This window comes from Mercenaria mercenaria, chromosome 2 (genome assembly GCF_021730395.1).
Source record: "Mercenaria mercenaria strain notata chromosome 2, MADL_Memer_1, whole genome shotgun sequence".
Classification (NCBI taxonomy): domain Eukaryota; kingdom Metazoa; phylum Mollusca; class Bivalvia; order Venerida; family Veneridae; genus Mercenaria; species Mercenaria mercenaria.
Genome location: NC_069362.1, coordinates 13,418,207 through 13,436,037, shown reverse-complemented (window position 1 = coordinate 13,436,037; position 17,831 = coordinate 13,418,207). Strand labels below are relative to the sequence as shown.

At 35.7% G+C, this 17,831-nt stretch overlaps 1 protein-coding gene across 1 annotated transcript in view; it reads left to right on the top strand.

Annotated features, from left to right (window-relative positions):
* Nucleotides 1-1,149: 1,149 nt before the first annotated feature.
* Nucleotides 1,150-17,831, top strand: part of LOC123563239 (U4/U6 small nuclear ribonucleoprotein Prp31-like) — a 64,462-nt gene continuing 47,780 nt past the window's right edge. The window contains exons 1-4 of the mRNA XM_045355927.2: nt 1,150-1,225; nt 11,220-11,416; nt 14,351-14,408; nt 17,446-17,529. Coding sequence (XP_045211862.1) covers nt 11,240-11,416; nt 14,351-14,408; nt 17,446-17,529 — 319 coding nt within the window. The 5' untranslated portion in view covers nt 1,150-1,225; nt 11,220-11,239. The remainder of the gene's footprint in view (nt 1,226-11,219; nt 11,417-14,350; nt 14,409-17,445; nt 17,530-17,831) is intronic.

Sequence of the window (17,831 nt, the reverse complement as noted above, 5' to 3'; positions counted from 1 at the left end):
AATTGAAATTTTAGATTAGTCGGCGTTGTGTTAATGTGTGGTCGCTCCCGCTGTCGAAAAAAAAAATCATCAGAATCGGACTGTAGTAAAACCAGTTCTTTGCTTTTTCTGTAATTGTTTCTTTGCTTCTTTCGTCGCCCTGCTGTTTCAACTTGAGGAGCACTTGTGTTTATTTCGTTCAGGATGTCTTTCAATGTCTTGATGTTTATTAATTGTGGACCACTAGTCCTTTTGGCTGAATCTGCCTGTCGTTGACTGGCTTCTTTCCGTTGTGTCTGTTTGACTGCATTAGCATAAGACTTTCGATTTCTGGTTTAAATTCTTGCTCTTTGAAGAAAGAACGTTTGTTCTTGTGAGTTGTCTGGAAAGAGTGTTCATATTCATCCAGCCATTTCTGCTTTTTCATGCATCTTTTACGGGAGAGGTTTTCATTGATATCTGTTTGTTCTTTCCACATAGCTAATAATGTTTTCATAACAGCACCGCTGCATTTTTGTTTGATAATCATCCCTACTTCCGAATCTATCTCATATGAATCGTTCTTCATGGTGTTGCGCTCTTAGGGCAACTCCCATAACTATTACATGAATTTGAACAATATACCTATTCTTAGAAAATCTGTTCAACTGACAATCATTGAATTGCCGAGAATGCTGTCATCAGACACAGTTCTTGTTGAAAAGCCGACTAGTGTTTCGTCTTAATTAAAATTGTGCGTTTACGGAACATAACATATGAAAACTCATTGGCATAAATAGAACTAAATCCCGAGAAAAACACGATAAGATTAACAGCAATTAGCAGTTTTTGTGTCGTGACGAAAGCTTTTGTCGAATTCGTTTTTTTTTCTCTTGGGATTGTAGAATTAGAATGATAAAATTGTATGCTTTTCTTAAGTATTTTAGACTTGGATTGTGCTTATATATTTATGTATTTGTTTTACTTTTTGTGGAAATTCTGAAGATTAAGGGAAATCCCTGTCTCCAACCCGAGAGAAGGCTATTTATAAAAAAATATTTAAAGTAATAACGGCAACTTTATGAAAACTAATCATGTACATTTTCCGCATTACTCTAGTCCGGTTACCGGACCCTTGTACGGTTCGTGAAGACGGGTTTTATTTCCATATTACTTTTTTTCTATGATCTAAGCGTTTATACGGTGCGAAGACAAAAAAGTCCAAGACGTTTTGTTGTCGTTTTTTTCTATTTATCTGTTAATAAATGTAAGTTACGGTATATTTCTGTAAAGCATGAAATAGTAATGTCTTCAAACGTTTACATCTGTTGTATTTTGGTGAGAAAATCGTCTATCAAATGTAGGAATCGTCCCAGCCTACCACTCTTGGCAGTCTTGCTTGCAAGTCACTTAACCATGCTGCCCTACCAACTGGCTTACCGAGTTGCTCTACCAACTGGGCTAATAGGTCTGCTATACTGACTGGGCTAACCAGGCCTCTGTTACTCAGAAGGAAATACCAACTGGGCTAACCGGGCTGCTCTACCAACTGGGCTAGGGATCACCTAAAACAAATTATTCTCGATATCGACATTAGAGTGGTGGAACCTATGCTCGCGGTATTTTGTACAGATGTGTTAGTACAAAAGAAGTGGAAGGACATATGTGTTGTTCGAAAATACTTATAAAAGAAGTGGACATCTGTGTAGTGTATATGATATATTGATGGTTATATGATTATGTGAAAATGTAGAAGTAATGAAATACATGTTGTTGTGTTTTTTTTTTTTTGCATATGGTATACTTAAAAAAGCACCATTTGGGTTCGATTTTTAAAAAAAAAATCGAACACGGGAGGGGACACCCCTCCCGCCGCGCAAACTCTACCCCAGCACCTTAAAAAATTTCTGGGGAAGGGCCTGATAGTAGATAGATAGATAGATTTATTCGTGTAAATATATACATCACATTGACACAATTATCACATACATTGAATTTAAACAGCACATAATATATTAACACAGCTTTGATATCACAGATATTATTGGTAAATAGTGCACAATTATGATATATATAAAAACACAGGATAACCTGTAAAAGCCTTGCGGCTTATTTCCAACAGGGTCCTTGAAAATATTGTCATAATGGACAAAAGTATTTAAATAATTTAAATAATAGTAATAGATACAGTTTATGCAGAGTAAGTGCACAATTATGTTGTCAGTACATAGACATACATATATTACACGAACAATATTATCACATTAAAAATCATATCACATAAAATCTACATTTGACTATACTTACAATTAAAAATAGATATAACTGGAATCTTCAGCCAACTTCATATCTAAAATCAAGTGCTTTTTCACTTCCTTTTTAAAAGCATATTTACTCTTAGTATTATGTATAAATTGAGGTAATTGGTTCCAGTCTAAAATACTATTATAATAAAAAGTTGAAGTTGTAAAACCATTTACAGCTGGCACATAAAAATTGGTACTACTACCTCTACTATTATACTGGTGTTGTTCATTACACCTTTTACAATTTTCTTTAAGATATGCCGGACATTTGTCATTAAATATTTTATACACATGATTAAGTCTAAGTTGCTTGCACCTGTTTTCAATATTTAAAAAACCTAGATAACTAAAATCCGAAACACACAGAGAAGTTCTACATTCATAATTCAATATATATCTCACAATCTTATTTTGAGCAATTTGTAGTTTACACTTCAATTGTTTTGTGAGTCCACAATAATATGACGAACTAGCATAATCAAAATGGCACTGTAAGAGTGCATTACATAGAGTTTTTCTTAATGATTCATTTAAATAACTCTTTTGCCGATATAAAAACTTTAATCTTGAATTGACTTTATTAACAATATTATTAACAATATAAGTGGCAGATAGGTCTTTATCCAACATTGCTCCCAAGTATTTTAACAGAGCCCTGTGCCTTAATTGTATGTCCATTACAATGAACTGAAAAATCTTGAATTTTATTGAGCTTACGTCTAGAGCCGAATAGAATACACTCTGTTTTTCCTAAATGTAATGATAGTTTATTATCTATCAGCCATTTACTACAACTAGCAAGTTCATTACCTAAAACAGAACTAATCACATCTGGGTTCTTATCATCAGCATATAAAATCAACTTGCAATTTTTACTAATGCTAATACCCATATCATTCACATAGCACAAAAATAACAATGGACCCAGTATACTACCCTGAGGCACACCACAAACTATATTATCAAAATCTGACATAGTATTGTTCACATGACTAGCTTGGGTCCTTCCAGTTAAATATGAGCGAAACCACTCCACCGACTCGATACCCATCACCTTCAATTTAAGACATAATATCTGGTGGTCGACTGTATCAAAAGCCTTTTGAAGATCTAACGTAATCATCCCTGTATATAGTCCTTTTGATGTTTGATTTCTTATGTGATCAGTCAAATGTATCAGGCATGAGTCAGTAGAGTAGTTTCCTCTAAAACCGCTTTGTAATTCATATACTAAACCATTTTTGACTAGAAAAGATTCTAACTGGTTATAAACCGCTCTTTCAAGAATTTTAGAGACAATTGACAAAATGCTTACAGGTCTATAGTTGGAGACATCAGACCTATCATTTTTCTTAAATAAAGGTTTAACCTTAGCACTTTTCAAATCTTCTGGAACAGTATTTTTAACAATTGAACTATTCACTAAAAAAGTAACATGAATTTTTAAGTAAGAAGCTGCATCCTTCAAAAATCTAGCAGGAATATTATTTAACCCTGCGCTTTTAGAGCTGTTTAACTTGCATAATTCCCATACACAAATTCTTCATTTACAGTATGAAGTTTAAATCTAAAACCCTTGGGATTTCTCTGTTCATAAAATTTTTTGAACAGTTCTGAATCAACAATGAATAAATTTAATGGGTATGTGCCTCTATGTGTATATATCTCTTACAGAAATGGAGTACACATTTTTCGGCGGTAAACGTTTTTGTTTTATATAAATATTAGTCATTAAACTTCATTTTAAAGAAAAATAATTCTGTTTTTATCAAACTAATTCAAAATTAGAAATTTCCTAAATATTTATAAAATACCGCCATTTTGTGCTGTGTGTCAAATTTGAAAGTTGGGGTGGGGGATTGATGAAAATTCATTATAATTAGTTATTGGATTTTACAAATTTATTTTTTTTTATCAAAGTTGCTCTTAAATATATTTCAAATCTAAATGTAATGCATGATTTCTAATATACTAACTTTTACTGGGTGATTTTGACGTATTTGTCAGAGATTTGTGCTACGAAAACAGATTGTTTAAAATGTATCGACTCCGGTATACGTCACGTAAGCCCCACGCACGGCTATCGCTATGTTTGTTGTAAAGGCATATGATCACTGGTCGGTGTTGAACATAACATGATAAAATATTTTTATCTGTGCTTCTGCAGGGAGCGTATTTATCGAGATACCGCGAGCATAGGATTACCGCGAGCATAGGTTCCACCACTCTATAGGATAAATCCCATTTTCCGGTATTAACCACCAATAAACACCCGTTCCCAGTTTTACGGTCGGGGGGTATCGGCCATTACACTACATGGCGGTAGTGTTTAGATTATCCTTTTTTTCAAGTTTTAAACAAAGAAAATGAATAAAAAAAAGTATTGCAGATTATCATTAAACATTGTTGTAATTAAGATGTAGCAAAGATATCCTCAAAGTTCACTTTATTTTTGAAGTTTTATCTTTTATTCTACACTACCGCTTCCGTGGCTCGATACCGAAGGTGTGAAATTATTCGCATTTTTCAAGGTAAACAGAGTATTTTTGCAAAAAAAATTGTTGCCGAGGTTGTAGAATAGTATTTCCATTGTGAAAAAGTAAGAACTTTCCTAAATCCTTATCTTCTGGCAAAAATAATTGCTAATATTGTACACGGTCTTTATATCGGTTAATCTCGCCAGTCCCCCTGACCCTATTTACAGAAATACCGGAAAACGGGATTTATCCTTAATGTCGATATGGTCAATAGAAACATGTGATGACCTAACTTATGTCCCGTGAAGCTATTATCACAGATTTAACATATATATATATATATATATATATATATATATATATATATATATATATATATATTGTTAATCTAGGTTTAAATAAACACCTGAAACTAGAAACTTAAAAAACATTCCGGTGTATTTTTTCCAGTTTGCATCACAGTAATAATAACTGGTCTCGATCTTAGCGGGGGACCGTTGGAACGACATAACCAAAATATCGGCAGGTCCACTAACTATCAGATGTTGGGTAGACTGACGGTCAACCAATTTTCACGGTCTGCAAATAAAATAAAACCCTTAAAAGTGCAAAAAAGAAGAAAAACTCGTTCCCAAATAGGCGAATTCACAAAACGAAAGTTGATTTTGCCTTAAGAACGGCATTCTATAGTTATTAGCATTGGCGAGTTAAAAGTCAGGAAAGGACGAATGGACTTCGCTGTATACTCAACCGATCTGGCGAGTGGATTTTACGTCGTAACTTTTACCAAATTCAGAAATTACATCAGGCAAAATTACCTGGATTGACTGGAATATACCCGCAAATCTTTAAGATATCAAAACGTCATGCTGGTAATTTTCCATTCCACGAGCCCTATCATAATATCTAACTTACATCGCCGTTACTTTTGTTTATCGACATGTACACAGAAAACGTGCATAGTGCATACAATTTTAAATATAATCGCTTCAAATTTTCAACACCGCTTGAGAATTAATACAGTTTAAATTCTGTTACAATTTAAATAAGACATCGACAGAAATGTAGGCAAAATTCTTTAAAAACGATCAAATTTTCATAATAATGATTTGTAAAATTTCAAACAGCACGATCTTGATTATTTATTTCTTTCTTTAAGTAAAGAAACAATACATACTATTGTAATAAAATTCAGACTTTTGACCAGAAAATACAAAAACACAAAAAATCTTAAATAATGAAAAAGCGGCAGCAATCTAAATACATGGAGTAAAACGATTTTTGGCAAATGGATTTCTGTTAGTGCGGTAGGATAAGTTATGTGACCTCGTGAACGTAAATAGAAATGTGGTTTTAAAATAAAGCAGACTATGATGTCATTGCGGTTTTTAATAAGTTAAATGAATCTATTGTACATGTATTTTTTGACACGACACTTTGTTAGATATTCTTTTCAAGTAACGTAAATTCCTTGAGGGCAAATAGGTCACAGAGGTAGGATATCCACTATCATCGTTTGACACATAAAAAATACATGTCAGTTTATTCGGGATATTGCACATTCGCTTTTAAAAAAAAAAAATAAAGAAAAAACTTTTTAATTGATTTCTTCTCAACAATTTAAGGAACCGAAAAAGTATGATCAGATAGTCAGTGATGTGTCATATGGCGCGAAAACATGACATAATGCAATGACAATCTCGGGCAACTAAACCGCTTTGATCTCCACTTCAGATGCCATAATAACCGACACACTTCTAGCTCTTTGAGGGGTTGTTAATTGATGATGAAAACAAGGCCAATTACTTAATTTATCAACAGAATAATTACAGATAATTGTTAATGTGGTTTTTTTCACTTTCAACATGGGTCGGGCGGATGATAATAGTTTGGGACACTTTTCAAAATAATTATTTTTCAGGATTGCTACAGATCTTCCTTTTTTAACTATTTAAGAAATAAGTCCTGTTTCTTTGAGTCATATGGAGTTATGACGTCTACAACATCACAATTTATGTGCTAGAATTGGAGATCCACTAAAGTCTGAGCAGGTCTACTAGATTTTAGCAGTTGGTGGACCTGCTGGCAACTGCTGAAAAATGTCAAGGTCGAGGCCTGAATAAGGCATTGAATGAAAACAATGATTTGTGCAGGATGAATAAAAAAAAATCTCCCCATATAATACTGTTCTGTAAAGTGTAAATAATTTCGTAAATGGTCCGCAAAGGCGAGGATTTTTCCTTACCCAATTTTCCAACTAACCCGCAAGTGTTGTTTGATTATCTATTTAGTTCTATTGTACCTATAAGAAAAAGTCACTTTCTGTAATTATATACCAGGTAGTGCCAGTTTCATTTATGTAGCAACAGTAGCTTATTTGCATGAAAAGTACAGTTTCAGCTTTCAAAAATCATTTTTGAAGGTTAAATGGCATTTTCAGTAATGCGTGTCACTGGCAAATCAGTGAAATTGTGGTTTCTTTTTATTTTTCACAATATTTTTGCAGCAAAAAGCAATGAAATGTTCATTCTCTATCAAAATCTGACCAGAATAGCCCATTTATACCCATATCTGAACAAATCTCAATTTTTATGCTTCCCAAAGGGCAAAGTTTGCCACTTTGTCCATCCATCTGTCCGTAACACTTTTATCCGGAGTATAACTTGAAAAGTATTAATGGTATTTCATTGAATCTTCACATAATCATAGAGGCCATTGAGACAAAGTGCAGAGAATCATAACTCTACTTTACCTAGTTTTTAGCTCGACTATTCATAGAATAGTAGAGCTATTGGACTCGCCCATGCGTCGGCGTCGGCGTCCCGATTTGGTTAAGTTTTTGTATGTAAGCTGGTATCTCAGCAACCACTTGTGGGAATGGATTGAAACTTCACACACTTATTCACTGTGATAAACTGACTTACATTGCACAGGTTCCATAACTCTGTTTTGCTTTTTTACAAAATTATGCCCCTTTTTTGACTTAGAAATTTTTGGTTAAGGTTTTGTATGTAAGCTTGTATCTCAGTAACCACTTGTGGGAATGGATTGAAACTTCACACACTTATTTACTGTGATAAACTGACTTACATTGCACAGGTTCCATAACTCTATTTTGCTTTTTTACAAAATTATGCCCCTTTTTCGACTTAGAATTTTTTGGTTAAGGTTTTGTATGTAAGCTGGTATCTCAGTACTCACTAATGGGAATGGATTGAAACTTCACACACTTGTTCACTGTCATGATCTGACATGCACAAAGCAGGTCCCATAACTTTATTTTGATTTTTTACAAAATTATGCCCCTTTTTCAACATAGAAATTTTTGGTTAAGTTTTTGTATGTAAGCTGGTATCTCAGTATCCACTAATGGGAAAGGATTGAAACTTCACACACTAGTTCACTTTCATGATATGACGTGCAGTGCAAAGGGTCAATAACTCAACTTTGCATTTTACAAAATTATGCCCCTTTTTCAACTTAGGAGTTTTTGGGTTAAATTCTTATATGTAAGCTGGTATCTCAGTACCCACTAATGGGAATGGATTGAAACTTCATACACTTGTCCACTGTCATGAGCTGATAAGCACTATGCAGGTTCCATAACCCTATTTTACTTTTTTACTAAATTATGCCCCTTTTTCGACTTTCTTATTCATTCAAGCGACAAGGCTGTTAAATAGTCGAGCGTTGCTGTCCTCCGACAGCTCTTGTTTTTTATTGTCTCCCTTTATTATACAAAATAAGGCCTGTCCAGAGCATTACTTGTAAAGTGTTAATGACATTTCATTGAAACTTCACAAAATGATAGAAGCCTTTGATTGGAAGCGCAGTGTCAAAGAACCATACTCTACCTTATCTAGTTTTTTAATTATCTCCCTTTATTAGCTCATCTAATTTTTTGAAAAAAAATGATGAGTTATTGTCATCACTTGAGCGGTTGTCGGCGTCGGCGTCTGCGTCGGCGTTGCCTGGTTAAGTTTTATGTTTAGGTCAGCTTTTCTCCTAAACTATCAAAGCTATTGCTTTGAAACTTGGAATACTTGTTCACCATCATAAGCTGACCCTGTATAGCAAGAAACATAACTCCATCTTGCTTTTTGCAAGATTTATGGCCCCTTTTGTACTTAGAAAATATCAGATTTCTTGGTTAAGTTTTATGTTTAGGTCAACTTTTCTCCTTAACTATCAAAGCTTTTGCTTTGAAACTTGGAATACTCATTCACCATCATAAGCAGACCCTGTACATCAAGAAACATAACTCCATCTTGCTTTTTGCAAGAATTATTGCCCCTTTTGAACTTAGAAAATCAGTTTTCTTGGTTAAGTTTTATGTTTAGGTCAGCTTTTATCCTAAACTATCAAAGCTATTCCTTTAAAACTTGCAACACTTGTTCACCATCATAAGCTGACCCTGTACAGCAAGAAACATAACTCCATCCAGCTTTTTGCAAGATTTATGGCCCCTTTTGGACTTAGAAAATATCAGATTTCTTGGTTAAGTTTTATGTTTAGGTAAACTTTTTCTCTTAAACTATCAAAGCTATTGCTTTAAAACTTGCAACTCTTGTTCACCATCATAAGCTGACCCTGTACAGCAAGCAACATAACTCCATCCTGCTTTTTGCAATAATTATTGCCCCTTTTGGACTTAGAAAAATCATTTTCTTGGTTGAATATTATGTTTAAGTCAACTTTTCTCATAAACTATCAAAGCTATTGCTTTAAAACTTGCAACAGTTTTTCACCATCTTAAGTGGACACTGTACATCAAGAAACATAACTCTATCCTGCTTTTTGCAAGAGTGATGGCCCTTTTTAGACTTAGAAAATCATGGGTAGGACAATATTTCTATTATACAAAAAAAATCAGATGAGCGTCAGCACCCGCAAGGCGGTGCTCTTGTTAAATTTTCTTCTTTTTATTATCACCTTTTTTTTTTTTTTTTTTTTTTTTTGTTTCTAATACATTATTCCCTGTATTGAGAAAAGCACAATGCACCGGGGAACATCATTCGGTTTTACCGATTCCTTGTTGCCTATGTTGATGTTATGGGCAGAACAGTAGCAAATAAATTAGCTTTGATGTTCTGTATGAAATTAACAGTCTTCTGAGAGCTGCAATACATAACCAGGCCCATTTTTAAAAGAATTACTAGCCTTACGTTGTTAAATAACATAAACCACCAAATAAACATCAAGAAAAGAATGGGTCATATATCTTCTAAGAGAGATTTTATGTCTGACAGGTCAACACTGTGGAATAGTTTCCAAACTGACAGCTAAAATGTGGGTATGAACACATGAGTAATGTTAGTTAACATTTCTATAAATGTAAAAAATCTTGAAAATGCTACCAAAATGTCAACTGTAGGTCCACAATCAAATGAAAACAGGAACTGGCTTACATAAAACATAAAAATTCCGCTTCAACTGGGAAAAAATTGAGGAATTTTTCTTTCCGCCATCATCCGAGAAGCCCAGAAGTGTTGCTTGATTACCTATTTAGTACTATTGTACCTTTAGGGTCTCTTGTTTATTGTCTCCTTCATTGAAACTGAACGATCCTTAACATTGAACATTCTTGCTTGTAAAACATATTAGTGATATTTTATATGCTTTATCAGAAAATGTCTTAGCCCAGGAGTTCAACTTTACTGAAATTTAGAAAGTTTGTTGCCATGGTGTGGAAGAGAGGATGGCTACATACCCTCCCTGTTTCCTCCCTTTCAAAGAAGGACGTCAGGGTCTTTATTATTTAAAGACATTGGTAGTATAGCGTTACTTAAACAGTCTATGTAAATCAGACTGGTCACATTTCCTGCTTAGGCTTAAAAGCTCACACTATGAAATTTATTTATACAAAGTTTGCAGTATCTGCAGGCAGGGAAACTACCCTTTAACAGTTTCAGAAAGCATAATAGGGAGTTTGTTTGTCTGACATTCAGTCAGGAAATTTGCAAAAAGGTATCCGACCTATTTGAAATTTGTCTGACGTGTGAAAGCCTTATTGTAAATGATGGTCCTTCAGATACTTACATGGACTGAAGCATTTCAATTGGGCCACATTTAAAAAAGTCTTTGTTTGCTGTCTCCCGACCCTGTTTTTTAAAGTTGGGTAGGTAGGTACTAGGTAGGCAGTTATTTTTTTTTTGTGAGGGAATTACACTTCTACCAGTAGACAGTAGATATATGATCGTTTCTTACAGGATATTTCTTCTGTAAAAATAAGACACATCTGTATAATATTATGTTGTATAAAAGGATGAAATTAAATAATACAATTTAAACTTTCTTACTTTTTATTTTGCTTACTTGAAATATATTCAGCATTTCTCATATTGCAACTTAAAAAAATATTGACCAGCATTGTCCAATAAAAACTTTGAGGGGGCAGCATTTTAAGTGGGTAGGTAGGGAGACAGCAAACAAACATATTCTTAATTTTGGCCTAATGTAAAATTCTGTCTTTTTCCAGAAAAATACAAAGACTAAAAAATGTCGTTAGCGGATGAATTACTTGCCGATTTTGAAGAAGCAGGAGATGATGTGGAGGAGCATGAAGGTGACGGTCAGACTATGGAACTGGCTGATGTTGATGATGTTACCATGGAAACGCACATTGTTGCCAAAAACTCTGTTAGGAATATTGCAAAACTTAGAGACAGCGAAGAGGTATGGATAGTTTATATTAATTTTATGACTTTAAGGAGTGTGTTTGTGTCACTTCTTGTTTCTAGCAAATATTGTCATGTGACATCTGAATATTTCTAACCAACGTTTCAGACAACGTGTTCTGTGCTCTGAAGTTCTTAAAAATTTGTGATCTTCTTGTTACTGAAAACTTTAGACGTTGTAATACTGCAAAGAATTGTACATTAATTATGTCTCCCCCAGGAGACATATTGTTTTTGCCCTGTCCGTCCGTCCGTACGTCACACTTCATTTCCGAGCAATAACTGGAGAACCATTTGACCTAGAACCTTCAAACTTTATAGGGTTGTAGGGTGCTGGAGTAGACGTCCCCTATTGTTTTTGGGGTCACTCTGTCAAAGGTCAAGGTCACAGGGGCCTGAACATTGAAAACCATTTCCGATCAATAACTGGAGAACCACTTGACCCAGAATGTTGAAACTTCATAGGATGATTGGTCATGAAGAGTAGATGACCCCTATTGATTTTGGGGTCACTCCGTCAAAGGTCAAGGTCACAGGGGCCTGAACATTAAAAACCATTTCCGATCAATAACTAGAGAACCACTTCACCCAGAATGTTGAAACTTCATAGGATGATTGGTCATGAAGAGTAGATGACCCCTATTGATTTTGGGGTCACTCCGTCAAAGGTCAAGGTCACAGGGGCCTGAACATTGAAAACCATTTCCGATCAATAACTAGAGAACCACTTGACCCAGAATGTTGAAACTTCATAGCATGATTGGTCATGAAGAGTAGATGACCCCTATTGATTTTGGGGTCACTCCGTCAAAGGTCAAGGTCACAGGGGCCTGAACATGGAAAACCATTTCCGATAAATAACTGAAGAACCACTTCACCCAGAATGTTGAAACTTCATAGGATGATTGTACATGCAAAGTAGATGACCCCTAACGCTTTTGGGGTCACTCCATTAAAGGTCAAGGTCACAGGGGCCTGAACATTGAAAACCATTTCCGGTCAGTAACTTGAGAACCACTTGACCCAGAATGTTGATACTTAATAGGATGATTGGTCATGCAGAGTAGATGACCCCTAACGATTTTGGGGTCACTCTGTGAAAGGTCAAGGCCACAGGGGCCTGAACATTGAAAACCATTTCCGGTCAGTAACTTGAGAACCACTTGACCCAGAATGTTGAAACTTCATAGGATGATTGGTCATGCAGAGTAGATGACCCCTAACGATTTTGGGGTCACTCTGTTAAAGGTCAAGGCCACAGGGGCCTGAACATGGAAAACCATTTCCAATCAATAACTTGAGAACCTCTCGACCCAGAATGTTGAAACTTCATAGGATGATTGTTCATACAGAGTAAATTTTGGGGTAACTCCGTTAAAGGTCAAGGTCACAGGGGCCTGAACATTGATAACCAGTTCCGATCAATAACTTGAGAACCACTTGACCCAGAATGTTGAAACTTCATAGGATGATTGAACATGCAGAGTAGATGACCCCTATTGATTTTGGAGTCAGTCTATTAAAGGTCAAGGTCACAGTGGCCTGGTTCATGTAAAATCATTTTTTGGAAATAACTTGAGAACCACTTGACCTACAATGTTGAAACTTAATAGGATGATTGGACATGCAGAGTAGATGACCCCTATTTATTTTGAGGTCAATTGATCAAAGGTCAAGGTCACAGGAGCCTGAACAGTGACTTGAGAACCACTAGGCCAAGAGTGTTGAAATTTAGCGGCATGACTGGACATGCCAAGTAGATGATCCCTATTGCAGCCAACCATCAGTGTCTCTTTGACTTTCGCTCCTGACCCCTATTGACTTCTTGCCTATAGGACTTTGCATTTGGGGAGACATGCGCTTTTTTACAAAAGCATTTTCTAGTTTAAACTGTATTAAGAATGGTGCAGGAAGCATGAGGTACAAATAAATAGTGTATTTAATACTGGTAACCAGTTCTTTCTAAGTATAGCTTGTCGGAGGTATTATCCAGTCGGGTATACTCTAAGTACAATTTTAGCATGTATAGTGACATAAAAATATAATTTTTCATGGAGCGAAAGAAAGATTTATAGCTAGAGAGCATGATAAGTTTTACATAGGGATGAAATTTAGACATGAATATTTCATGATTAAAGAATAAACCTAGTTTTATGACTTAGCTGTAACAAATCAAAGAGCATAGCATATCACGAAAAGTGGCGGGATTTGAACCCGGGTTGCTCGGGTGATAGTCCAGTGTCTTAACCATTGAGCCAAAGAGTTTACACCCTGACGTAGGCTATGCCTAAGTGGCTGTAACACTTCCCCTCTTCAAAAAAGTTATCATTTATGATGACGTGTAAGCCATTTTGGCATAGAAAGTGCTATTTTCGGCACGAGATAAAGTCCGTATCCCGGAAGAGCTCCCATCGTACGACTTTTAGCCCAAACAAATCAAAGAGCATTGCACTTTATGATGAAAATACCCAACTGCCTTTGGCAGGATTCAAGCCTAGGTCGCTAGGGTGCTAGTCCAATGCTCTAACCACTGAGTCAAAGAGTCGACTCGCAGACACAGTTGTCAGACATTGCCTTTAAACGTGCAGGCTTTGCGTAAGCAACCATAATACTAGTGATCATTTAATATAATAAACTTTTGGCCGGCAATCCGTTCAACAGGTGTATATTATAATAGTGTTTAACGATAATAGATTTATGTTCACACAACTCATTGAGTCACTAGTTTTACCTTTAAAAAATTTGCCATGTGAAAGAGCTACTGTGACACCAGTTTACTTTAAAAGGTTTGCTTATAATTCAGACAAAATGATTAGAAGTATTTCACATACTGTCAGCAATGAATATGTTTTGAATGAAGTCCATTTGTTGCAAAACTAAGATGCTAGATGATAGTTTATGTAATTATAGATACACTATATTTAAATTACAGCTGTCAGAAGTGATGAAAAAAATGGAAGTATACTCCAAACAGAAAAGAAAGGAAGCTGGTCAGTAATTTAAAAGTCATTCAAACTAGTTTGCTAAATGATATCAATAAAGGCACTTCTAGGGGTGCACAGCTGGTACATGATTCCCTTTAAGTCTGGCAAGCAAACATTTTTGGAAAGCTTAAATTGAAACTCTTATTGTTCACAGAGCATGATGTAAGTAGTAATTGCTGAAGTGATGGGGAATGGAGCACATTTTTGAAAAATTATCCACTTCGACAGAACTGCATTTTTAAAAATTTACAAATGTATGAGATGACCTTGTGTTAAATATTTGTGCTCAAACAATGTCAGATATACATCTGATTGCACCACTTGAGATATACTTTCAAGCAACTTTCTTAGAGGGCATGCCTCCAGACCCCCTAAAATTTATGGGTCCCCTCTTACAGGTAAATAAATTTAATGACCTGCTCTAGATAAAAAATTTACTTTATTACTTACATGTAGTTCAGCATAAGGTTCAAGGAAATTTCAAATCAGTACACAACCTCGTATTTTTGTCTATCTTGCTTAGAGTGATAAAAAATTCTCCATTAGAATGATCCATGTCTTTGTATTAGCTACAATGGCTGAGCAGTTAAGGTCACTGACTTAAATCACTTGCCCCTAACTGATATAGGTTTCGAAACATCACTTGGGGTGTAGAATTTTTAGCTCGACTATTCGAAGAATAAGTAGAGCTATCCTACTCACCACGGCGTCGGCATCACACCTTGGTTAAATTTTTCGTACCAGTCCGCATTTTGACAAAGTCTGAGATAAAGCTTTGAAACTTTCAACACTTGTGTACCATCACCATGTCCAATTTTAGGCAAGAGTACATAACTCCATCAAGGATTTTTGCTGAGGTATGCCCCCTTTTAACTTAGAAATCTTGGTTAAGTTTTCGTACCAGTTCACATTTGTGTAAAATGTTTGACATATGGCTTTGAAACTTTTATCACTTGTTTATCATAACATTCTCAATTTGTAGGCAAGAGTACATAACTCTATCAACTATTTTGGCTAAATTATGGCCCTTTTTGGACTTGGAAATTGGTACAATTTTTGTACAAGTCCATGTTTTGTCAAAACTATTTGACATGTGGCTTTGAACGTTTGAACAATTGTTTATCATAATGATTTCTACCTGTAGGCAAGAGTATGTAACTGTATCAAGGATTTTGGCTGAATTATGGCCTTTTTTGGACTAGGAAATTGGTTCAGTTTTCGTACAAGTCCATGTTTTGTCAAAACTATTTGATATGTGGCTTTGAAACATTGAACACTTGCTTATCATCATGATTTCCATCTGAAGGCAAGAGAACATAACTCTGTCAACTATTTTGGCTGAATTATGGCCCTTTCTGGACTTTGAAATTGGTTCAGTTTTCATACAAGTCAAGGTTTTGTCAAAGCTATTTGACATGTGGCTTTGAAACTTTTAACACTTGTTTATCATTTTGATTCCCATCTGTAGGCAAGAGTACATAACTCCGTCAACTATTTGGCTGAATTATGGCCCTTTTTGGACTTGGAATTCAGTTAAGTTTTTGGTTCCAGTACGTATTTTGCCTAACCTGTTTGTCATATGGCTTTGAAACTTTGACCACTTGTTTGCCATCATAGTCTACTTATTATTAAGTTACATACATCCTTAAGACAAGGACTATCGCTCAGTTGTGGTCCTTTTTATGCCCCCGAAGGGAGGCATATTAGTTTTCAACTGTCCGTCCGTTCGTTCATTCGTCATAACGTTAACTTTTTGCACGAAGGCACTTTACTCGCGAACCACTGCACCCAGGGCCTTATAACTTCACATGCTGATAGTACTTATCGAGTACACGACCCCTACTGACTTTAGGGTCACAAGGTCAAGGTCACAGGGCCAATGTTAACTTTTTGCATGAAGGCACTTTACTCGCGAACCACTGCACCCAGGACCTTCAAACTTCACATGCTGATAGTACTTATTGAGTACACATTCCTTATTGACTTTGGGGTCACCAGGTCAAAGGTCAAGGTCACAGGGGCCATTGTTAACTTTTTGCATGAAGGCACTTTACTCGCGAACCACTACACCCAGGATCTTCAAACTTCATGTGCAGAAAGTACTTATTGAGTACACAACCACTACTGATTTTGGAGTCACCAGGTCAAAGGTCAAGGTCACGGGCCAATGTTAATTTTTTGCATGAAGGCACTTTACTCGCGAACCACTGCACCCAGGACCTTCAAACTTCACATGCTGATAGTACTTATTGAGTACAGGACCCCTACTGACTTTGGGGTCAAAGGTCAAGGTCAAATGTCAAGGTGCTGCAGGGGCATTTGTCACCATAAGTGACAGCTCTTGTTTTGACATAGAAATTAGTTAAGTCTTGCATACCATTTGTCTATTAGCTGTTTGATATATGGCTTTGAAACTTTGAACACTTGCTTACCATCATGGTCACACATTGCCATATAGTGCAAGACTTATCTAAATCCACAAATTTAAGGACATTGTTTGTCTTATCTATTCTTTTTCTTTTGGGTGAAAATCTCTGGTAATAGAAGGTCTGTGGTTCTACACAGGTGCCTGCCTATGCCAGAAATAATGCTCAAAAGGGCACCCTGGGGTCTTCCTCCCCATCAAAAGCTATGAAAGTTGCCATATGACCTAAATTGTATGGATGTGATTCTAAACTCAGCAAATTACTTGACTGAAGTATAATGTCTTTTAAATTTTAGTGAGCTTATGTTGCTGAGTGGTTAAAGTAGGTGACTTTAAATCTCTGTGGGTTTGAAATGTCGCTTGGAATGTAGAATTCATTCATGTGAGAAAGTCGCCCAGCTGGCTTACAAAAGATTGATGATTCTACCCAGGAGCTGGTCTGTGCCCGTAAAAATACCCAAGGGGACAAATAGGGTGTTCATACACCATCAAAAGGTGGATAGTCACAATATTAAATTAAATTGTTTCAATGTGACTCACTCAAACAAAATGTTAAATATTATAATCTTACTACACATTTTAAAATATTGATGTGTAACAGTTTGTCTATGTTTACAGTGGCAGGTCCAGTGGAATTTGATCCAGAGTATCAGCTGATTGTTCAAGCCAATAATCTGACTGTGGAAATTGACAATGAAATAAGTATGTATTAAAAAAAACCTGTGACAGTAATATGACATAGACATTTTGTGCTGATTCTTTAACCATGGCATTGTGTCACAGTATTTAAAATCTTATGAGTGCTTGTTAAAAGCAATTTAAACTCCTGATATTTTTATCAGTTGTTTTTAGCTCACCTGTCACATAGTGACAGGGTGAGCTTTTGTGATCACCCTTCGTCTGTCGTCCGTTCACAATTTCCTTATGAACACGATAGAGACCACATTTTGTATTTGATTTTAATCAAACTTGCACACAACTTGTATTGGCATAATATCTTGGTT